The sequence below is a fragment of the Lissotriton vulgaris genome, chromosome 9 (assembly GCF_964263255.1).
Source record: "Lissotriton vulgaris chromosome 9, aLisVul1.2, whole genome shotgun sequence".
Classification (NCBI taxonomy): domain Eukaryota; kingdom Metazoa; phylum Chordata; class Amphibia; order Caudata; family Salamandridae; genus Lissotriton; species Lissotriton vulgaris.
The window spans coordinates 781,255,268-781,279,310 of NC_141697.1; the positions used below are offsets into that span (position 1 = coordinate 781,255,268).

General features: G+C 49.8%; 1 protein-coding gene across 1 annotated transcript in view; it reads left to right on the plus strand.

Moving 5' to 3' along the window:
* The window catches only part of LOC147692246 (uncharacterized), a 793,905-nt gene that overhangs the window by 710,175 nt on the left and 59,687 nt on the right, over positions 1-24,043 (plus strand). The window contains exon 12 of the mRNA XM_086938501.1: positions 12,875-12,949. Coding sequence (XP_086794627.1) covers positions 12,875-12,949 — 75 coding nt within the window. The remainder of the gene's footprint in view (positions 1-12,874; positions 12,950-24,043) is intronic.

Consider the following 24,043-nt stretch of genomic DNA (forward strand, 5'->3'; position numbering starts at 1 on the left):
CTTTCCCAGTGCCTGGTTTCGTGATCTTGACGGCTTAACCTGTAAGTTCTTATGGGTGAAGGGTAGGGCCAGATTAGCATTATGTACTTGCAGGATCCCGTCATTCGACTGGGGTTTGGGGATGACTCATCTTCATCTGTATTATTTGGCCATGCAACTCCTCTCCATACATGACTGGTTCAATGGGGGTGTCCGATCCGGCCTACAGGCTCGAGCTTGGGGAGCTGGGCCTCGAAAGGATACAAATCCTTTGGGACCCCGATTCCATCCAGTCTTGCGGAGGTGACGCGCTCTGTATTACTGGCCTGGCGGGCTGCACTGCGGCACACCAACTGGACACACACACTGACCCAATGTACACCCCTGTGGCGCGGGACCTGGCTCAGGGAGGTGACCGAGCTTCGAGGCTTGGGACCTTATAGGCATCACACTGCTTGGGGACGTTTGGGTAGGGGATCATATGCGCTCCTTTGAAGATCTTCAAACCAGGTACTCGCTGCATCACTCGCAATTCTTTCGCTACCTCCAGCAGCTGCATGCCCTCACACCTTGCAACAGGCACGCGGCTGCCAGTTAATAGCCCGCCTGAAGCACAGATTATGTTTGGGACCTTGGGAAGGGTGGCATTTCCCACGTTTACAGCACACTGATTAACAACACACCAACTTCCTTGGACCGACTGCGGACACAATGGGAGGGCTGGGTGGGCCCCTTGGAAGACAAGGACTGGCGGGATGCCCTTATGGCCCCTAGAACGGTCCCCGCCTCCGCTAGGCTGTGCTTAGTGCAGCTCTACTATTTACATGCCGCTTATCTCAACCCTGTACGCCTTCATCGCGCGGGGCTTAGTCCGTCCTTAGCCTGTACCAGGTGTGGCCAAGATCCCGCTGACTTCCTCCACATGGTTTGGGCCTGTCCCCTCCTGGTGGGATTCTGGAAGGGCATCGAGGAAGAACTCTCTGTGGTGCTGGGGTGGGGGGGTTCCACACGACCCTAAGCACACAATTCTGGGCATCACTGATAGGCTAGACGGGTCGCGCAATGAAAAACTGTTCTTCACTACAGCCATGGTTGAAGGGAAAAGGGACATTGCAGCCTCCTGGAAGTGTCCTGGTCCCCCAACCATGGGGCGTTGGCAAATTGGGGTGGACTGGTGCGCCACACAGGAGAAAGTTATGTAAGCGGCACGTGGTTGCTCCAAGAAATACCGCATAATTTGGGGAAGTGGTTGGGAGGAGTGGTCTTATCACAGGGGGTTTGATTGTTTCCAACATATGTTTTCTTTATTAATGTCTGTACCCTGGGTAGCTGGATTCTGCGACTGTACTTCTCGACTATCGAAATATGGTGTGATTTGGCTGGTGGTTTCCTTTTGTAAAATGAATAAATTTGTTTATCAAAAAGAAATTTGTCCAAAAGTGAAAAAGAGCAATTTGCAAGGAAGGAGAGGTGGATGTATCATCGACGTTTCAGTCCTTGGATGGTCTTGTGGATTGATTTATTTTGAGACTGAAATGTCGACGATACGTCCGCCTCTTCTTCCTTACAAAATGCTCTTCTTCACTTATGGACTATTTATGCTTCAGTGAAGACCAATAATATATGTCTATGAGAGTGGCAATTTCGTGCATCGACATTTTTTATTCTCAACTTCATTAGACTGTGATGATACAGTGTTGATGTATTTTTGGAAATTGTTTGTTGTGTACCTCATAATTTCCTAGGCATTTTTAAATACATTGGTATTTCAACCATATCATTATGTACACCTGCTCTTTACTTTTCTCTTTTCACATTGTTATTTATATATTGCTTCGTATGGTCTCCTCTTGGACAATCATTTGAACAATAAGATTTTGTACTTTATCATTGTGATAAAGTTGTAAAGAATTATTTTTCAATAAGTATTTTAAAAAAATTCCCTTGTAAGCCCTTTACCTTGCTTCCATTCTAGTAGGTGCCCTGTCAGGGAGGAGTGGGGTGATGAGTTCCCAGTGATAGGGACATTAAAACTTGCCTGTTTTCCATTGGCTGTTTTTTTCTCAGATGAGGACTTAAGCATGCCCCTTGCTGGTCTCGGTAATGCGGAGAACGTTCTCCACACTACAGAGGTATGTCATGTTCCCCTTATTAAAGGGGTAAACACCAGCCTTCCATTGTGTCATTTCTTTTGGATGACTGCATGGTCATACCGAAAGAAGCTAAATGTCCTTCCACAAGGTCTTCATATGTCTTTGAAAAGGATGGGCAGCCCTGATATCTTCCAGAAAGAAAATGCTCTACTTCATCTTCTTTACGTCGCTAAACCTGCCCCCCAGTTTTCATCCATTAACATACATTTTATGCCTGTTACTGCATAACTGTCATTTTCAGTGACCTGTATTCACAATTCCAGTCTTACATTTGTTGAGGTCCTTGTGAAAGTATTTACTCCCGTTAGGGGAACCTCTTATCCATGGAAATTGAACACCTTTTTTTCAAAGCTGCAAGCATTCCAATCAAGTGTATTATTATTAGCTTTTGCCTGCAACTTGTATCAGTTTTTTTGACTCAATCTTACCATGACTTCAAGTAAGACATATTTTCTGCAGGAGGACCTCTACAAAGTCTAGAGATCAAAGCAACTCTGTGATGTTCCTTGAACGGGCAAATATGATGTCAAATCCATGCATTGTTTTCTTTTCGTCTGTGCAGGCTTAGGAACACTGAAGTCAACCATAGCTTGAGTAGTAAGCTTTTACTTGATGAACTCCTATCAAAACAATCATCATGTTTTTTTATTTTTTATTTTATTTTTCAGTTTACACAACATAAACGATAACACCCAACTGGCATCATATCCGTGTATGTAAGCAGATCGACAACCTCATTATCGGCACTTAGGACTACAGGCAGCATCAGGGAGGGAACAGACTTATGGGGAAGGAACACAATAGCATACAATTAAAACATTGTGAGGAAGGAACCAAGCATGGCACTACTGCAGGCGTCGAATATCCCTGGGGTCCACCCCCTCGCTCTCAGTCAGACCCAGACCCAACTGGCGTAGTCAACCCGCTGCCCCCACTGTCAGACGCATCATGTGAGGAAAGCTCCTGTTCTGCTAGCCCCAATGCACACGTAACTCGCCAGGCCAGTAAGTCGTCCTGCAGCTTCTCATCCCTCCGAGTGAGTTGCATGTGTTTCCTCAGCCAGGGACCACTCCCATACATCTCTGAGCCAAATGGGCACCTCCGGAGCCCTCTGCCCCATCCAAGTAATCGCCAACCTGGCTGGCACCAACATTAATTGTAAGAGTTTATACGAAGGTTTCTTTTTCTTGGGCTTCCGGACTAACGCAAGCAGGCAATGCAGGGGGTCGGGTGCCATCCGAAGGCCTGTAACTGTGACTATTCGCTCCACTACACCCACCCAGAATCGCCTGACCAAAGGGCAGTCCCAGGCTAAGTGTAAGAAGCCCGCTTTCTCTGCGTTACATCTAGGGCATCCGTCTCCTCTATCCCCAGAGATACGCCTCAGGGAAACTGGGGTTAGGTAGGTGCGGTGTAAAAAATTGAAGTGTGCCAGTTTGAACCGTGCGTTGCAAGAGACCTTGCGCGTGAGGGAGCCTATGCGCGTCCACTGCCCCTGTTCCAGGGAAGTGGCGAGATCTGCTTCCCAGGCCACCCGGGACGGTGGCACCAGGTGGGGAATCCTGTTTCATGGCCTTATACAGGAGAGATATCAATTTACGCCCCTTGCAGCAGGAAAGGAGGATGTCTAAGGTGTGAGTCAGTGGTGGAGCGTCTGGGTACTGGGGCCAGGTGACCTTCACCACATCTTGGAGTCCTCGGAAGTGTAGATATTGTCCCCGCTCAAGGCCAAAGTCCTCCTCTGCTTGCTCATAGGTTAGGAAGGACTTCTTGGGGTAAAGGTCAGCCAGAACCTCGCACCCACCCTCCCTCCAGCAGTGAAAGGACATGTACTGCCCCATGTCGATGAAGGGGGCCAGTATCCATATCGGGAGCTCCCTTTGAAAGGGTGCCCTCCTTTTGACCCTCTCAACAAACCGCTGCCATATGCCGGCCGTGTGTCGCACAACATAAGGAAGAGAGGTGTCCGCCCCTCTACCCTGCATTATGGCGACCTGCAGCGTCTGGACGTCCGCCCTACCAAAGAGGAGACGCGTCTCCCAATTGTCCACGTCTGTAAACCAACGGGCCGCATGTTGTAACTGAGCCGCATAGTAATAGAAGTCGAAGCGTGGTGCTTCCAGGCCCCCCTCCTCGTAGCTACAGACAACAGTGTGGAGAGCTACACTACTGCGTCGTCCCGCCCACAGCAGGGACGAGAGCAGCATGTTGAGAGTGCGGAAAACTCGTGGTCGGAGCGGACACAGTGAGTTCTGGAGGACATATAACGTTCTTGGAAGCATTACCATCTTCGCGATGATCCACATTCCGGGCTAGCACCTGCGTGTCTGTCGGAGCCACCTATATTCCAAGATAACGGAACCCCTCTAGTTCCCATCGCAGCCCGGGGTCTGGTAGGTCCACCAAGGGTACTGAGTCAAGGCCCGCCAGTGGAAAGATCAAAGACTTACTGCGGTTAAGACATAACCCGACGCCTCCCCAAACCGATCTAAGTGTTGCCGCAGTATCGGCAGTGCATCCCTGGGAGCAGTCAAATAGAACAAGGCATCGTCCGCATATAGGGAGATGACGTGCTTGTGTCCCCCACCGTGATACCCCTTTGTTCCATATCCGTCCGGACAGCAAAGGGCTCTATAGCCAAGGCGAACAGGAGCAGCGAGAGGGGACACCCCTGGCGTGTACCCCATCCCAGCCGCCACTCCTCGGACCTTGCGCCCCCCAGATTCATCCTGGCACGAGGGGCCGTGTACAGGATGCAAATCCAACGACAGAAATTGAGACCCAGCCCCACTGCGCGGACGACCTAGAGTAGATACCCCCAATCGACTGTGTCGAACGCCTTGGCGAGGTCGATAGACACTAACACCATTTGCTCCTCCCGACCAAGCATCTCATGTAGAATGTGATTCAACCGCCGCAGGTTCATAGCCGTGTTGCGCCCCGGAATGAAACCGCACTGGTCTTCATTGAACAAGTGAGATATATATAGCGCCAAGTGCAAGGCCAGTAACTTGCATAAAATCTTTACGTCTGTGTTGATCATCGTGATCAGACGATACGATGAAGGTTCATGTGCCTCCCCCACCGGTTTCAGGATCATACATATTTCCCGCAGCGTCATGCTCGGCGGGAGAGTCCCGCTCTCAAACGCCTCAAGATACACCTGCAATAGGAGTCGGGAAAGTGTACCCTCGAATGTTTGGTAAAACTCAGGAGGGAATCCGTTACTTCCCGGGGACTTGGCCCTTGGTAGGCGCTGCAGGGCGGTACACACCTCACCCAATGTCAGAGCTTCGTCTAGGTCCTTTCACGCTGATTTGGGGATAGACCGCAGGGTCAACTCGTGAAGGTAAGGGAGATAAGAGGCCCTGGATACGGTGGGCTCCGTGGCGTACTCCCGCTGGAGATGAGATTGAAGGACTCGTAGCCGTCCCACTTCAGAGTGGAGCACGCCCCCCCCCCCCCCCCCCCGCAGGCCCTCGTAGGGCCACAATCCTCTCCGGGGCCTGTTCCCGTTTTAGAATCCAGGGCAGTCTATATTGTGTGAGGGTATACTTATTGAGACTCTCCAGGATATTGTGGATACGTGTCCAAGTGTCCTGTTCCCCTTCTCGTGCCATAGCGTCAGGTGCCTCCCAGGCTGCTCTCTGCGTCCTGCAGCTCTCGGAGCTGCTTCCGAACCCCGTAGGTTAGGCCTATTCACGTCCCCCTCACCACACCTTTAAGGCGTCGCATTTCGTGGCCAGTATGAGATCCCCCCCCCCCCAGTTAAGGTCCACGTAGTCGGTTATAGCAGTTTCTATGTGACGCTTCCCCACCTGGTCCTGAAGGATCTCCGTTGGTAACCTCCAGGTCCGGGGCAACATAACTGGGCCCCCCAATTCACCACACACGCCACAGGAGAGTGATCAGATAGGAAACGTGCCTGATGGGTAACCTCAAGGGACATGGTAGGTTCTGTGTTCGCGACTAGGACCCTGTCCAAGCGACTATGTGTATTGTGAGTGGAAGAAAAATAGGTATATACCTTCTGAGTCTGGTTTCTCTGGCGCCAGACATCCTGATCTCCTATATTCCCCATGACCTCCCTGAGTTTTGCTGTCATTCGTGGTTTCTTGCCAGCACGGGGTGGGAACCTGTCAAGAGTGGGGTCCAGGACACAATTAAAGTCCCCAAACCAAAGTACCGGTACTTCTAGGTCCGGGATCAGGACCTCCTGCAGTGACTGAAAAAAATCTGGGTCATCTGTGTTTGGTGCATAAGAGTTCAGTATGGTGGCATCCCTGCCATCCAGTTTCGCTCTAAGGAGCAGGTATCGCCCATGAATGTCGGCTTCCACGTACTGGACAGCAAACAGGACTCCAGGGGCCACCCAGACGAGGACCCTCTTGGCATATGTGGAAAACGAAGAGTGTAAAACCTGTCCCCGCCAATTTTCCCCAATTTGTGGGCCCCTTCGTCTGTGAGGTGAGTTTCTTGGAGGCATGCGATCGATACTTTATGCCTGCGAAGGGAGGACAAGACTATACCTCTTGGTGCATGTACCCAGCCTCCTCACGTTCCAGCTCAGAAATATATGCCCCATGCAAGGTGAAGTGACCGATCATGCCGTAGTCCGCTTCCCATGGAGCCACCCCGATCCCATGCCCGTAATGCAATACATACAATGCCTGAAACAAACTCCCCCAACAACCTCTCCCCAAAAACACCCTCCCACGAGCATTTTACTGACAACAACAGAACATGCAGAAATGCCTTTCCCATGCTGGTGCCAGTACGTGCACAACCACCCCATGCGCCCAACCGGGCCAAACCACCCAACAAGTGGAGAGAGAACCTCCTCCCCCAAACCAGCTCCCGACACATGCCAGCCATCTCAAGGTGTTATGCAGGGTCTCGAACCATCCAAGGATGGGGCTGGGCAACTCTCAGGACCCCCGCACCCACCCCCCAGGACCAGCGCACACCCCAATCCAGTCACCTCAACAATGCTCACACTATCTCGAATAGCCCTGGGGAGATCACCTGAAACCCTCGGGCATTGCATTAAGGGTTATCCATTCCCTCCGGCCTTTTCAGGCAACGCTGTGAGAATGTGAAACTCCCTTCCGCTTCAGCTCCGGACCACCGCCTCCTCCCAGGCCTTCAAAACAGACCTCAAAGTTCTCCTCCTCCAAAGACACCTCCAAAAGTAATTCACGTCCTCTCTATTATTTGAAGGAAGACCTCCCATTACTGAAAATTCTATTCTCCATGACTATGGAAGTGCCTTCCCAGTGTGTTCATGTGGTTGGAGTGTTTGCCATTTATTGCAGTATTATCTATGTACCTGTGTTTGGTACTCTTTTGTAACATGCACACACCACTTTTCTCTTGTAACACACTGTTTGCTACCTCTCACATTTTGTTTGCCTTTGATACTTGCACAAGTGCCACCATTGCCTACGTAACGTTTGTTCTTGTGCCTGAGTGTCTAGCATATATTGCAGTATTATACCTCTAATTGTACTTTTATTTTCTCTTGTAACCTGCACACTTGTCCCTTTTTCCTCCTGTGCACTGTTTGCTACCTCATGTATTTTGTTTGCTCACAATTGTCACTTTTACCTCATGCAACTGAACGTCTGCTTTTGAAATCTGTTCATGTGTAATGTTCTCCTCATGTATCAGTTCTGTTCCTATTGTGAAGCGCTCTGACGCCTTCGGGTAAAGTCATCGCTTTATAAAAACCGCATAAATAAATGAATAAAATAAAATACCCCGCGCCCCCGGCAGGTGACATCCTTCCAGTGTCATACCCCCCCCTACCACGTCACACCCCCCACCATATCAGAATAAGTAAAGGAAACAGCAGGACATTTCCCTCATGGCAGAACTGAGGAGGTTGTAAGTGAGACCCTGACAGTTTCAGGGACCGTATCAGTGGTGGGCTTGAGAGTTTCCAGGACCAGTTCCCCATCCTGAGGAGTTGCCAGAGAGAGCAGAGCGCAGGAGGGCCGTGGATCCCGAAGACTCCAGGCGGAGGGCGCCATAGTCTCCCACCGTGATTCGCTGTCTCTCCCCCTGGATGGCATCCGTCGATCGATTCCTGCGCCTGTTACCTCGCCTCCTCAGTGACCTTGACCCCAATATACTCCGGGCTTCCCCACGTTCACCCTGCGGGAGGTCATCTCCCCTAATCTCAAGCCACTCCCATACCTCCTCCGAGGCATCAAAGAAATGCACCTTTCCCTGGGATATGACCTTGAGCTTGGCAGGGTAGAGTAACATGTTCTGCAGGTGTAAATCCCGAAGCTTTTGCTTAACGACAAGGAAGGATTTCCTCTGTTCCTGTACCTGGTGGGTGTAGTCCGGGTAGATAGAAACCCTGGCATTTTCAAAGGTGAGGTTCGCCTTTTCCCTAGCCGCTTTCAGAATGCAGTCTCTATCCCGATAATTCATGGATTTTAGCAATAAGGGCCCTAGGGGGAGCTCCTGGCCTCGACGGGGGGAGCAGCGCCCTGTGGGCTCGCTCTATCACAAAGACCCCTGACAGGGCCTGCGGGGCAGAGTGTTGTGCGTATCCAGTTCTCCAGGAATCGTTCCGCATTGCCCATCTCCGAGCATTTTGGAATGCCTAGAACCCTGATGTTGCTGCTGCGCGCCGCCCTTCCACATCCTCCGCTCTGCGCTGCAGTGCCCCTGTCGCTGTGGTAAGCCGCGAAACTGTCTTCTTCAGGGATGCCACCTCTCCCTGCAGCAGGACGATATCCCCCTCTGCAGTGGAGACCTTATCCGCTACTTTCATTAGATTCGCCCGCAACAGGTTTACATCAATGGAGACTTTTTGCTTCTCCAGGGCGAAACGGGACCCCTGTATCGCCTGCAGGAGCTCTGCCCGGGTGGGCTCGTCGGCCGCATCACTCTCCTCATCTATCCCCGTCTGACGCGTGATCCGCTGCGAGGGAAGACGCTATGTTGTATTTTGTGTTCTGGTGTTCGGTTGAGAGGCACGGGGCAGCCTATGCTTACCCATCGCAGTGGTGTGAGGAGACTGCTCTGGGGTCCGCAAAGGTCAGAAGCGTCTCAGGACAGCCTCACCCAACGTGCGTGCCCAACCGGAGAGCCCGGGAAACGCCGGAGCCCCACGGAATAGGAGCCCGGGGCCGACCTTGGTGTACCGTCGTCACCCCCTCCGTCTCAGTCACCGCAGGATGTGGGGGACCACCCCCTCTGAGGGGGCCCCCGCTTCTCCGGCACATACAACGTTCCCAACAGGACACCGCCGATCCCGAATGTATCCGTCACCTGGGGGTAGTATCATAGACCCCCGACCTTCAGATGCGCCGCTACTGTGTCCCTCGTAGCATGCCACAGTCCCCGGACTCTCCGTACCGGGCAGGAGTCAGGAGAAAGCAGCCCCTCCGGGGAAGGCCTCGATGACAGTAGGCACCTCTACCACACCAATCAAGTCCGCAGTAGCTACCCCTGGACGAGCGCAGGCCTCCTCCCTGGCCTTGCGTAGTTGTGACCCCGTGTTTTCGCATAACGTCCGGACTGCCCCGAGCCAGGGTGCCGCCATCCCTCACTCACCGCTGTACCTCCAGAAGGGTCCCAGGGGCATTCAAAGGAAGGACCATCAGTTCCGGCCTGTAGACTCCGTATTGCTGGCCACCAGACACCCAGCGGCCCCCCACACAATGCATCCGCAACAGTGGGGGTCAGAGGCGATATAGGGGCTCAGCCCCCTTTGGGGAGCTCCAAGAACAGCAGAAGGCCCAGTTAAATCCGCCAGGCAGGGGGAGCCTCAATCGCCGGAACCCGCTCGCGCCAGAGCAGGCCGCGTCCCCGGCCCTGCCTAGTTACGGTCCAGGGGTCCCGCCTGGCAGTCGGCCCTCCTCAGATAAATCACCACCACCACTCGCGCTCCGAGCCCCTCTGGCAGGTTCCCAGGAACAATCGAGGGTTCAGAAGTCCACTCCAGCCTGGTTATGTTATGGTACTGGCCCCCGGGCTCCTCACGGTTCCCCGTGCCGTCCTCCATTCACCTGTGCGGACCGAATGCGATGTAGGGGTGCAGCCCCCCGTGGGAGGCCCCCCAATGACAGTGGGCGCCTCCCTCGGCCTAACGCGCCCAGCTCAGTCTGTGGTAGCCACCAGCTCCGGGCTCCACTCACACGGATACAGGCTGCATCCCCGGCCTCCCGTAGGTCCAGCCCACCAGTCTTGCGGGCCCAGTGCTGCAACAATCGTTTTCAGGTCGCCGGCCAGGTTCACCTCTGTGCAGGGCACACCCCTTGCCCACAGGGACCCAGGCACACCCTCTGCCCACAGGGACCCAGGCACACCCTCAGGGCCGTTCCGAGCACCACTCCAGGCCGGGTATGATCTAGTACTGGCCCCCGGGCTCCTCGCAGCTCCCCATGCCGTCCTCCATTCACCTGCGGGGGCCGGATACGATGTAGGATTGCAGCCCCCTGCGGGAGGCCCCCGATGACAGTGGGCACCTCCCCCGCCGCCACAACGCGCCCAGCTCAGTTTGCAGTAGTCACCAGCTCCAGGCTTCACTCATGCCGATAGAGGCCGCATTCCCGGCCTCGCGTAGGTCTGGCCCAACAGTCTTGCGGGCCCAGTGCTGCGACGATCATTGTCCGGCCGCCGTCCAGGATCACCGCTGTTAAGGGTGTTCCCCCTGCCTGCAGGGACTCAGGCACACCTGCAGGTCCGGTCTGAGCACCTCAAAAAGGATATTTCACAGGATTTTTACAACTGGCCGGTCGGGAGCCGAAGGAGCTCACGTCCTGTCGGTCATGTTGCTTGGCCACGCCCCCAACAATCAGCATGTTTAAATTGAGAACAAAACCTTCTTAAAAGGAGATTTAACATCTAGCGATTTTATTTCTGTGAAAGTATCAGCATGAAGGCTAGTTCTTGCTAGGGTGTACTTAAATTTCTTATAGAACTCACTCTGAAATAGTTGTCTTTGTTTCGTGAACCCTATGAATAGACTTTTTAGTAGCTTTTTCCCAATTGTATTATAATGTATATTATACAGACTTCAACACTGCCTCAAACAATCGATGAGGTTAGTATATTGGAATATGAATTAATTTACCACGCTGATGCGAAGGTTGCTTGGAATCCTAATTTTCCAACAGGAGTATTTTCATTTAATAAACTACTCTCCCTCCACCAGTGTAGGGCTAGGAAGGTTCATGATGAAATACTGATCAAGATCTTTCTACCTACTTGCCTGCCACAATTAACTTGTACCAATTGTCACTGCCTTGCATTCTGTTCTTCTGGAGCACTCCACTGCCTTTGATCCACAGTGGAAAATGTTCGCCCGCTTAGGCTGCTTCACAGCTAGCTATGTATTCTACCTTTTTGTTAAGTGTAAATTAGAAAGCGTTACTTACACCCTGTTGATTTCATTTTATTATTCATTGTCTTTAGTACGACCTGAAAGTCTGGATTTCGATAAACCCTGCTAAAATACCTAAAATGTTTATGACAAAAATACCCTTTAATATACCTGTTTCTAAGATTTCACCTATGGGGGGATGTTAGTTGCTGCCTAAAATGTACACAGGCATAATGGAGACCTAGAATTGCAAGCAGTCTCTTCTTCCTGTGCAGGTATCTTGTTATTAGACAGTTCTTACCTCGCCAAGTATCCTTTTTATTAAGCCTAAGCACTACGTAGTCATGTTTCAACATACTTCAAAGGGTTCAGATTTACAATCCATGAAACTGTTGCTATTGAATTTTCTCACTGTCTGTCGAACACACCATTCACCCTCATGGTACAGTTTTCATAACCACCAATTTTAGATGCTGTCTAGTTGTTGGGTTTACACCCTCTGGCCTTGGTGCATTAGCTTTATAATCGGGTGGCCTATTGAAACATTTACTTATTGTGCCATATTGAAGTTCTTATGCATTTAGGGCATCAGTGTTCAAATACCACCATGCCTGCTGAGAAAACTGAAGCTTTGGAATGGTATTATGTGAACAGGCATGCCTTTTCATTCTGTACAGAAGGAAAAGCAATGTGGTGTAGCTAAAATGCCTTACTTAAATTTCAAGAATAATGGAAAGAGCAGAAAAGAGCAGCCATGTTTCCATTTCTTCCAATTCTGAAGGATAGCATACTTTTAAATACTGAGGTCTTCAGTATAAGTCTGTTGAGAAATGAGCCTAGAGGCTCATCAACCTTTCAAATCTACAACTCTCCCAGCTACAGATGCATTAAACTCCGGTGGAAAAAGTAACTGAACAAACTTGCTTAATTCTGATACCCGTGTTGCAAAGGTATGTTTGCATCATCTGCCAAATGATTTCCCGGTCCAATTCACAATCCTTTTTAGTGTCTACCTTTTGTAAGACGGAATGTTGTCCCATTGCCAATTAGAATGTTGCGGAGATGAGTGCAAAGGTGAGAGTTAGAATAAATTGACATTTAAACATAGGGTTTATTTGACCTAAAATCCCTCCTGACTCCAAACATTACTCTCTAGGTGGTTACCTTCAAGCACCAGAATTCAAAGATATAACATTGTGGGTAAGTTTCTATTATAGCACTCTCAGGTTTCCAGCTCCACCGTGTATAGATGTTTGGGTATTTCATCCAGAGGCTATATTTAACTTTTTTTCCAAAAAATAAAAAAGGCATATGTTGTTTGGTAAGGTGTATGTGAGTGAAGCATGCGTGTTTAGTTAGATCGTTGTGGTTTACCAACCTCATTTCTGTCTCCTTACAGCTTATTGACTGCCTATGATGAGCACCAGAAGCTCTTAAAACTGCAGGCCTCAAAGCGTAAAGTAACTGAGAATGGGTAAGTGGATATTTTGGCAAATAGTTTTTTTTTTTTTTTACTTGACTGGTGCGTTTGCCACAGATGAGACATGAGGTCACGGTAAGCAGTTGACTGTGCAGAATGCCTCTTTGACCCCCATTTGCCGTTCTGTTCTGGTTTACTGATCTTGCACCAGAGGCCTGCATGACTAGCGGAGGAGGGTCCCCCAGGCCCCCCCCCCCCCCTAGAGATGCATATGGAGTGCATTGAGGCCCAAGACAAACCTGCCAGGGGAACTTTGTTGTTTACCCGGATACTTGCACTGCTTGTGAGGTGATGCTACAGTACAAGAGAGCAGGGTACATGCTGAAGTATGGCAAGTGGGTTGAGGGTAAGGGCCATGGACCAAAAAAAAACTGTTCCAATGTAGTGCAGTACTAAGGAAGAGAGTCCACATTTGGATGCCCCATGGACCCAAGCTCCTCCTCCCTGTGAATGCTGGTGGGAGGTGCGGTGACCTGAAGGATTTTTGGGAGGGAAGACAGAGCCATCCACAGGGCTTGCTTTGGTGAGACTCTGCCCATCTGATACTCATTACTGATTAGCCTTACATAACTTGCTTGTTGTGAGGACACTGGCATGTTTGACATCATACCTGCTCTAATTAATCCAAAAGACTCTCTATCAAAGTATCCAATCAATGCTGACTGGCCCTAGTGTTGTGTACATATCCACCAAGGCTCGAGGTGGGGGATGCTTCTACTTCGATCTTTCAAATAATCCACAACATGGTGAGAGTGTGGGCCACAGGAGCTGGAGTGCAAACCAAGATGCACTAGTTTGCTCGACCACCTTCAAACCCCTCTCCTGGAATAACAACACAGCAGCTGCTGGGAGAATCATCTACCAATGTATTCTTAAAGCAAACTAGCTGTCATGTCATGTCAAGGTATCGGACTGCTGTTTTAGCGCTTCGCGCTTGCATCGTGCATTAGCGCTTTTAACCACCTCGTTTTCTATTTTCATTTGGCTATTTTAATTAGTTTGGAATCGTGGGTCGCCTAGCCCCCTTACCTGCACTTTAATTGTTTGGCACCGCTGTTTGGGCAGGTCCGGGTTCCGGGGTGGGGTCATTCACATAGCGGCCATCTTGGAGTGGTGTTATTTACCTGGACGCCAGCATCGTTGAGCGCTCTACTGCGCAGGAGCTTGGAAGGGACGCCTACTTAAGGCGAGCTTAGTCAGAGTTGCTCTGACAAGGTATCGGACTGCTGTTTTAGTGCTTCGCGCTTGCATCGTGCATTAGCGCTTTTAACCTCCTCGTTTTCTATTTTTATTTGGCTATTTTAATTAGTTTGGAATCGTGGGTCGCCTAGCCCCCCTTACCTGCACTTTAATTGTTTGGCACCGCTGTTTGAACGGGTTCAGGTCCCGGGGTGGGGTCATTCACATAGCGGCCATCTTGGAGTGGTGTTGTTTACCTGGACGCCAGCATCGTCGAGCGCTCTAGTGCGCAGGAGCTTGGAAGGGACGCCTACTTAATGCTCGCTGCCAAGCGCAGCGGTATCGCGCAGCGGGCGCGCCTTCGCTTAGCCTGAGTCGTGCCAGAGTCCTGCCCGTATGCGCCCGTCCGCGTTCCGGGTCGGATGGGCCGGTCAGATCCGAGTCTCTGTCTGCCATTATCGCAGTGAATATGGCGCCACGTTATTCCAGAGATGCCCTACTAGCTATTAGACATCAAGCCGTCCGTTGTGAGGCAGTACCTGTGAACCCACTATCTGGCCCCTACCAGTGTGTTTGTGGTAGATGGGCACTCTGTGCTCCCGCTCTTTCTAGCAATGTGGGCAAACCGGCAGCACCTAGGAGTATTTGCCTCCCACGCAAGCTTAGTATCTGGAACCTTAATGTCAGGTCGCTGGTGAGTCATTACCAGGCTATATATGATCTGACTAAGGACGAATCTCCTGATATTTTTTGTATCACTGAGACTTGGCTAAAGGATACCGACACTGCCATTCTCAATTTGGCCTTTCCGCCGGAATATTCGGTGTATACGCTTAATCGCACCTCGCGAGGTGGGGGTATAGCGCTTGCGGTCAAATCATGTTATTCTTGTGACTGGAGAGGTTTAAAAATTGCGGGCTGTGAAAGTGCTTCTTTCCAGATTTCCATCAGCCCCCAGTTTTCCTTCTCCGGCATGCTAATCTACCGCCCTCCGGGTAGCGACGTGGCGTTTAGGGAGGCCCTCCCAGATGCTATAGGCATGTTGGCAGTAGGATGTGCTAATTTTTCTATCTTAGGGGACTTGAATCTCCATTTCGAGAGTTTGAATATTCCTGCTGTCAGCAGCATGCTGGCGGACTTGGAAGCCTATCAATTGGACCAACGAGTCACCTTCCCCACCCATGTGGGAGTTCATACTTTGGATCCTTTTTTCACCAACCTTACGGAGGCTAGGGTTTTATCCTCTACCCCCCTTGCCTGGACGGATCATTCTTTGGTTAGGATCCAGTGCCCACTGTATGAGCTTCCCCCTAAACCCATTGCCAGAGTCGTCCTTAGAAGGCACTGGAACAAACTCAGAATAGAGGATCTGTACCGCACTCTGTCTGAGGATCCACTGGGCTCGTTTGACGATGTGGATATGGGATATAACCATTTCTGCGAGTGGATTACCCGGGCCTTGGATTCCATCATCCCGGTTACCCTGAGTAAATGCAATGTAAGGGACCCCAGCCCCTGGTACGATGATTCGCTACGTGCATTGAAAAGTGCGTGCAGACGCGCGGAAAGGGATTGGCGGAAAGCCTATGACACTAGCAAAAAAGTGTCATATCTCGCCACCATTAAAGTCTACCATCGCACGGTCTGCAGAGCGCGGGCGGCTTTTTACTCTTTGGAGTTCCGCAATCGCTCTAACCCCTCTAAAACTATTTTTAAGGCCCTCAAAGACCTTATGGCTAAAAAGGCCCCCGTTAATGACACGGCCTCTATCTCACATTGTGAGGCATTGGCGCACTTCTTCTTGGAGAAGATTCAAGCCATCCGGCGTTCATTCTCTACGCCCATCCAGGACTTTGGACCCTCTCTCAGGTCCGAGGAACACACTGTCCTGCACACTCTTCCCTGCCTATCCCCTGAGGGTTTTAATCAACTAATCCAACGTACTAAGTCCGGTTCTCCGGCAGATCCACTGAGACCAGCTCTCTTTAGGGACCCGTTGTCCTTGGACTTTTTACCGGTGTGCTCTTTGATCAACCTCTCGCTCTCCACTGGTATGGTTCCTGCCAGTTGGAAGCAAGCGGTGGTTACGCCGATTTTGAAGAAGCCGGGTTTCTGGTTGGCTCTCCTGTTCTCTCATTGGGCCTAGATCACATCATTCTTTATTGCACTGGTGATGGGCACCTCCCTCCTATGCTCACTACTGGAAATAAGGTTTTTTAGCCCGTGTTTGTATTCTATCACTTTTAAAGGGGTCCGGTTCTGATCTGATGAACTGTCTTTATTGCACCCTTATGCTTTGGCACATTCTTCCTTCTTTTTTATTTATGTCATTCAATTTGCCCTCTTCTTAAGCTCCTTTAAATTAGTGTACTATTGTGTACATAGATTATATATGTTCTGTGTTTCCCAAAGGAGACAAGTGTTATATATATATTCTGACGAGTGATATATTCTGATGTGTGTTTTTCTCCTCCACAGACTATGTGTAAAAACTGACCTATTTGTGATAAGAAGCCCCCCACACCACTTTCTCATATATGGGCAGTACTGTTGGATCATATCGGGCCATTACTTGTATTATACCTTCTGCGCCCTGACAAAGGAACTGTTGGGATATAGTTCCACTCCGAAACGCGCGGCGGCGCTTGTTCTTTTGAATTTACTTATGAATTGTATATTTTGATATGTGTTGATTGCCAAGGGTTTGTGTTGGTTGTGTTTTTGTCTATAAGTCTAGATATGGTATAGTTGGTATGTATGTGATTTGTGGTGTCTTATTGTCACTTTATGTGTGTAAAGTCTCAGTGGGGCTGTTTTATTTGATGGATGTTCTATAAAGAAGATTTCAGATAATGTATTGATATGTGAAATGATGTATAGGTACACATGTATACAAAAAATATAGAAAAAGAGTGTTTTGGGAATAATAAAATACAAAAAGAAATTCTGTGTGTGAGACAATGATGTTATATCTAGGATGTATCACCAGTAGTTAATTAATCTATAGGGAGGGGTTTAATGTTTTTGTTTTCAGTTTTTCCCTTCCTCCCTCTCCCTTGATTGAGATACCCAGGGACCCTCTGTTGTGTTCTTTTGATATACCTCCTATTATGCCACCCTCCAGTGGGGGGCATAAGCCTCACGCTGGTTGGCAAGGTCTCTCCATCTTCACGATGGCAGGGACTGAGAGTTGTGCTTCGCCTGGTCTCCCCCACCTAAGGGTTGGGGTTGGCAAAGGTGGGCACACCTTTCCTCCTTTCTTGGTTTTCCTGCCTATTCTCCAGCCCACAATGGGGGTCAGAATTGCTGGGGCCAGTTGCTGGGAGCAGCAAATGGCTGGGTAAGCTCACAAAGGCGGCAAGCCTTTGCAGCTTACCCTTTGTGGACCCTGCTCATCCTGAGGAGGAATGCAAAAAGAACAATTTATGGACAGAATGCGGAGCATTGTCATACATTCACCCCAGTACAGAGATCTGGGCCTAAATCCATGGTTTTTTGCTCGCCATTCCAGTATGAACCCAGCCATATGCAAATCAGTCTTGACCCTGCACCCAATGGGAACAGTCCAGCCTGAACTGCCAACCCAGGTCCTCCCTGGACTGGTAACAAGCATCCTAGGACCGGTTTTGAGGTTTTGACCACTCATCAGCCAAGATAGCTTGATGCCAGTGGCATGGAGAGCACAGGACCCACGTCTGGGCATACCCGTCCCTCTCGGGTGACAAATGCCAAAAGAATAATTGATGGACAGAATGCAGAACAATGTCATACATTCACCCCAGTACAGAGGATATGGGCCTAAATCCAGTGTTTTTTTGCTCACCATGTCCTTCCAGTTTGAACCAAGCCATGTGCATCCTAGGACCGGTTTGGCAGTTTGTGCTGGACTTTTCCCATGAGGCACAGGGTCAAGACTAATTTTCACATGACCAGGTCACAACTGGTGTGGCATGGTGAGCAAAAGAATGATGGATTTAACCCAGATCTCTTGACTGGGGGTGAATGTTTTGATTTGCTCTGCATTCCGTCCATCAATTGTGTGTCTTTTGCTTCCTCGCCCTAAGTACATCGGGTATGGCCAGACGTGGGTCCCGGGCTCACTGTGCAACTGGATTCAAGCTATCCTGACTGATGAGGGGTGAAATCCCAAAACCGGTCCTAGGATGCTTGTTTCTGGTCCAGGGAGGACCTGGCTTGGCAACAACGGGCCGGACTGTTCCCATAAGGCACAGGTTCAAGACTGATTGGCATATGGCCACGTCTAAACTGGGGTGGCATTGTGAGCAAAAGAATGATGGATTTAACCCAGATCTCTTGACTGAGGGTGAATGTTTTGATTTGTTCTGCATTCCGTCCATCAATTGTGTGTCTTTTGCATTCTGGGGAGGAGGTTTGGCACCTCTTCCCAGGATGTGCTTTGTTTCAGGACCCCGAGAGCAGTAGGCTTTTGACCCAGGCATCCGGAAACATTTTTGGGATGGCAGCTGGCAAGCAGCCAGTCAGTCAGGACACTAGAAATGGGTCCTTTTTTAGGGGGCATCTCTAAGATACCCTCTGAATGCATTTGGTATTAAATGCCACACTGGCATCAGAGTGAGTTTAATGTGCTGAGAAGTTTGATATCAAACTTCCCAGATTTCAGTAAAACCATTATGGTGTTGTGGAGTTCGTAATGGCAAACTCCCAGACCATATACTATTTATGGCTTTACTGCACTTGCACTGTCTAAGAATGGACTTAGACATTGTAGGGGTACAGAGCTCATGCACCTGTACCCTCACCAGTGGTATAGTGCACCCAGCTATAGGGGTGGCTTACCTATGCCATAGCCAGTGGATTGCAGGCATGGCACACAGGGATGTGTGCCATGTCGACTCTTCACTTTGCCATGCACCAAAATATGCAGCCTGCAAGGACAGGTACAGAACTTCTAAGGGTGCCACAATATGTCCTGCAGTCCTGTCCTTAGAGGCCTTCTCTGGTCACCGTGCCCTTGGTACCTTTTACAAGGGACTTACTTACATGTGGCCAGAGAGGTGCTATTTGGGTGTGCAACAGTACAGTTTTAGGGAAAGAACATAGGCCCTGGGTACCTGGTTGGCAGGAGCCCAGGGCACACTCAGTCAAGGCGCTTCAACATCAGGCAAAAAGTAGAGGGCAACCATGCAAAAAGGGGCACTTTCCTACACAACCCCCGAACCGAAAGAGGATGAGACTATCCTTTCCTTAGAGAGTCTTCATTGTGTAATTGGAAATATCAGGAAAGACCATCTGCATTGGCATGGGCAGTCTCAGGTCTATTTTCCACTGTAAAGTCAATTCCCTGTAGGGACATGGACCACCTCAAGAGTTTGGGATTTTCACCTTTCATTTGCTTTAGCCATTTGAGAGGTCTGTCCGTGGTCAGTTTGAACTGTGAAGTGAGTACCAAACAAGTATGGTCTCAACTTTTTCAGGGACCAAACTACAGCAAAGGCCTCTATCTCAAGGCACTGCAATGCTGCTCCCTGGGGAGAAACCTCCTGCTTATAAAAGCAATAAGCTAGTTTTGGCCATTATCATTGGTTTGGGATAGGACCGCTCCTATCCCTAACTCAGAGGCAAAAGTCTGCACAATGCACTGCTTGATGTAGTCTGGAGCTTTAAGAATTGGTGCTGAGCATATTGCCTCTTTCAGGGTGTCAAAAGCCTTTTGACAGCTAACTGTCCAGTTTATCTTCATGGGCATTTTCTTGAAGGTGATTTCTTTGAGGGGTGTCACAATGGATCCATACCCCTCTGCAAACCTTCTGTAATATTCAGTCAAGCCAAGGAATTCCCTGATTTGAGTGTGAGTTGTTGGAGGTTCCTAGTCCAGAATAGCCTGGATCTTGGGCTTTAGGGGTTGCACTTGACCTTCACCAATAAGGTGGCCCAAGCATGCAAATGTGTCCTGCCCTAACTGCCTTGATAGTTAGGCCTGCAGTTTGCAGGGCCTGTAAAACCTTCCCTAGGTGGACCAGGTGATCCTGCCAGGTGGAGCTGAAGGCAGCAATATCATCAAGATATGCTGCACTAAAGGCCTCCAATCGAGCGAGGACTTGATTCACCAACCTTTGGAAGGTAGCAGGGGCATTCTCTAAACAAAAGGGCATAACAGTACATTGATAATGCCCATCAACTGTGGAGAATACAGTTTTTAAGTCTCGCCTCAGCCAACGCATGCGCTGGTCTGTGAGCCATTTAGTTAGTGGCATTCAAAGTGCTACCACAATCTTTTCCTGGTCTCAAGCTTGCGGCCACGCACGCATGCAAGCACGCAGCCGCCATGTGGCTTTCATGACTCATTAAGCCTTGCTCTCCCAAGCGCCTCGCTCTGCCCTTCCCCCACCGCAGAGCGCGCCATCACTTTCGCTGCAGCGCGGCCAATGCTGGTCTTTGCATGCAGCAGCTCAAGTAACCTTTGTCAGACCGCTTTGAGGATTTACAACTTTATTGAGAGAATCGCTGACAATTCACTATTGTTGATATTGTGTTGTTTTTTAAACAGTGATGTGCAGTTCGAGCAGCACCTTGCTGCGCGATTTATAGTGATGATGTGATTTATCTACGGATTTTGAGTGAGTAGTCTTTCTTTCACGGTAGTGAATATTTGGCAGTGATGGACAGGTCTTATTCACTTCAGCTGTCGTCAGTCACATTTATTTTGGCTACAGATGGCGTCGTCAACTTTTGGGGCATCATTATCTTATTTTTAGACCTTTAGTGCGTACCAGTTATCATTGGATCACTGGTGGCAGTATTGAGTTTTGTAAATGTGGCATCAAGTCAAGTCAAGAGATTTATATAGCGCGCTACATACCCATAGGGTCTCAAGGCGCTAGAGGGAGGGTGGGGAATTACTTGTTGAATATCCAAGTTTTAAGTTGCTTTCTGAATGCTAGGTGGTTCTGAGTAAGGCGAAGGTGAGTGGGAAGTGAGTTCCAGGTTTTAGCTGCCAGGTAGGAGAAGGATCTACCTCCCATGGTGGTTTTGTTGATGCTAGGTACAGTGGCAAGGGCTTGGTTGGAGGATCGCAGCTGGCGGGAGGGGGTGTAGAAGGACAATCGTGTGTTGAGGCATTCGGGTCCAAGTTCGTAAAGTGCTTTGTGTGCGTGGGTTAGGAGGCGGAAAGTAATCCTCTTATTTACGGGGAGCCAGTGGAGGTTTTTCAGGTGACCAGAGATGTGTTCTTTACGCGGGATGTCTAGTATGAGCCTGGCTGAAGCGTTCTGGATGCGTTGGAGTTTTTTCTGGAGTTTTGCGGTGGTACCGGCGTATAGTGTGTTTCCGTAGTCCAGACGGCTCGTGACCAGTGCGTGGGTGACCGTTTTTCTAGTTTCGTGGGGATCCAGCGAAATGTTTTTTTGAGCATGCGAAGAACGTTGAAGCAAGATGATGAAACGGCGTTGACTTGTCTGGTCATCGAGAGTGAGGAGTCCAGGATGACGCCCAGGTTCCGTGCTTGGTCCGTCGGGATGGGGGCTTTTCCAAGGGCTTCTGGCCACCAAGAGTCATCCCAGGCGGAGGGGGAGGTGCCTAAGATGAGGACTTCTGTTTTGTCTGAGTTCAGTTTCAGACGGCTGTGCTTCATCCACTCGGCTACTTCTTTCACTCCTTCGTGTAAGTTGGTTTTGGCGGTGTTAGGGTCTTTGGTGAGTGATAGGATCAGTTGAGTGTCATCCGCGTAGGAGATGATGTTGAGATTGTGTTGGCGAGCGATGGCCGCAAGGGGGCTCATGTATACGTTGAAGAGGGTGGGGCTGAGTGACGATCCTTGTGGCACGCCGCAGATGACTTCAGAGGCCTTTGACTTGAATGGTGGGAGGCGGACTCTCTGTGTTCTTCCGGTGAGGAACGAGGTGACCCATTCCAGTGCTTTTCCTTGGATTCCTACGTCTCTGAGGCGCTGTAGAGGGTGCTGTGACAGACTGTGTCGAAGGCAGCGGAGAGGTCGAGGAGGATGAGGGCGACTGTGTCTCCATTGTCCAGTAGAGTTTGAATGTCGTCTGTTGCTGCGATGAGGGCGGTTTCAGTGCTGTGTTTGGCTCGGAAGCCGGACTGTGAGGGGTCGAGGGATTTGTTGGTTTCGAGGAAGGCGGCGAGCTGGTTGTTGACAGCTTTCTCAATGACTTTGGCCGGGAATGGAAGAAGCGAGATGGGGCAGTAGTTTTTGAGTTCGGTGGGGTCAGCTGTGGGTTTTTTCAGAAGGGCGCTGAGTTCTGCGTGTTTCCAGCTTTCCGGGAAGGTGGCGGAGTTGAGGGAGCAGTTGATGACATCTCGGAGGTGTGGTGCTATGATGGAGTCTGCTTTGTTGAAGATGTGGTGAGGGCATGGGTCAGTTGGGGATCCTGAGTGGATGGAGTTCATCAGGCGGATGGTGTCCTCAGTGGAGATTGGGTTCCAGTCGTTAAGGATGTTCAAGGGGGGTGAAGGTCCTGCAGAAGATTGGGTGGGTTGGTCTTCGGGTCGGTTGTCGAAGCTGTTGTGGATGTCTGCGATTTTGTTGTGGAAGAAGGAAGCTAGGGAGTCGCAGAGGGCTTGGGAGGGGGTGATGTCCTTGGAGTTGGCTGATGGGTTGGTAAATTCTTTGACGATGTTGAATAATTCCTTGCTGTTGTGGGCGTTGTTATCTAGACGGTCTTTGAGTGCGGCTTTCTTGGCAGACCGGATTAGTTGGTGGTGTATGCGGGTAGCGTTTTTGAAGGCGTCCCTGGTGCTGGTGTTAGGATCTTTTTTCCAGGCCTTTTCGAGGGAGCGACAGTGTTTCTTCGATTTCTTAAGATCATCGTTGAACCAGGATGCGTTTTTGCTGCCTAGCTTGATTTGGCGTTTTTTCACATTTAGTCTGCATCAGTAGTTTGCTTTGACAGCAGCATTTTGACTAATCACAGATGGCACTGAAACATAGAGTCCTTCGTTTGTTTCTGTAAACTTCACACGTGTTGGTGAAGATCGCGTGAGCTTTAATTATTGCCGCTACAGGGTTTAGTGTCGAATGGTATGATTCGAGGTTAGAACTTGCAACAGAGGATCAAGCAGTTTGGAGTACCAAAGTTTGTGATTCAGTAGGTGGCCAGCAGCGCTATTTTATAGTGTGTTGTTTAAATTGTTTACATTGCATTAAGCATGCAGTGTAGTTTTGGCGGTGATACAGAGTGAGTTTTTTAAGGGGGCCGTCATTGATTTTGGAATTACCTCGTAACGTGGAGCTCTTATTAAATTATTTAGAAACTACAAGCTGGAAGAAGGAAGAGTACACGCACATATCGGATAGTAGTTTCTGCATGTTCACCACAATCCTCGGATTTTGAGGTAAAAGGAATATGCTACTTACCAGTATGCATCTGTTCTTGGTATGAAGGGCTGCAGACATTCATATCTGTGCATAGATCGCCGCCTAGTGTTGGGTCCGGATGATTGCACATTGTTGTCCTGGAAGAGTCTTCGAAGTATCACGAGATAGGTGGCTCCTCCCCAGGACTACAGTGCGCATGGGCATCCTCTCCAGCCTCTGATTGTTTTTCGCCATTGTGGCAGAGATGGAGTGTAATACTGAAAGTGATGACCATGCCTGAAAATGATTCTGAGAGCTACAGCTGCGACAGGCACCGGGGAGGAGGGTGGGCGATATGAATGTCAGCAGCCCTTCATGCCAAGTACAGATGCATACTGGTAAGTAGCATATTCCGTTCGAGGCATGAGGGCTGCTGAATTCATATCTGTGCATAGAATAAATAGCAGTTACCTCCTTACCGGCGGGTGCCCGTGCCAGCTGCAGCAGTCTGAAAGAGAGTTCTGAGAACAGCCTATCCTACAGCAGCTTGCTGTTTGGAGTGCACACCTACGCAGTAGTGTTTGGTAAATGTATGTATGGTGGTCCATGTGGCT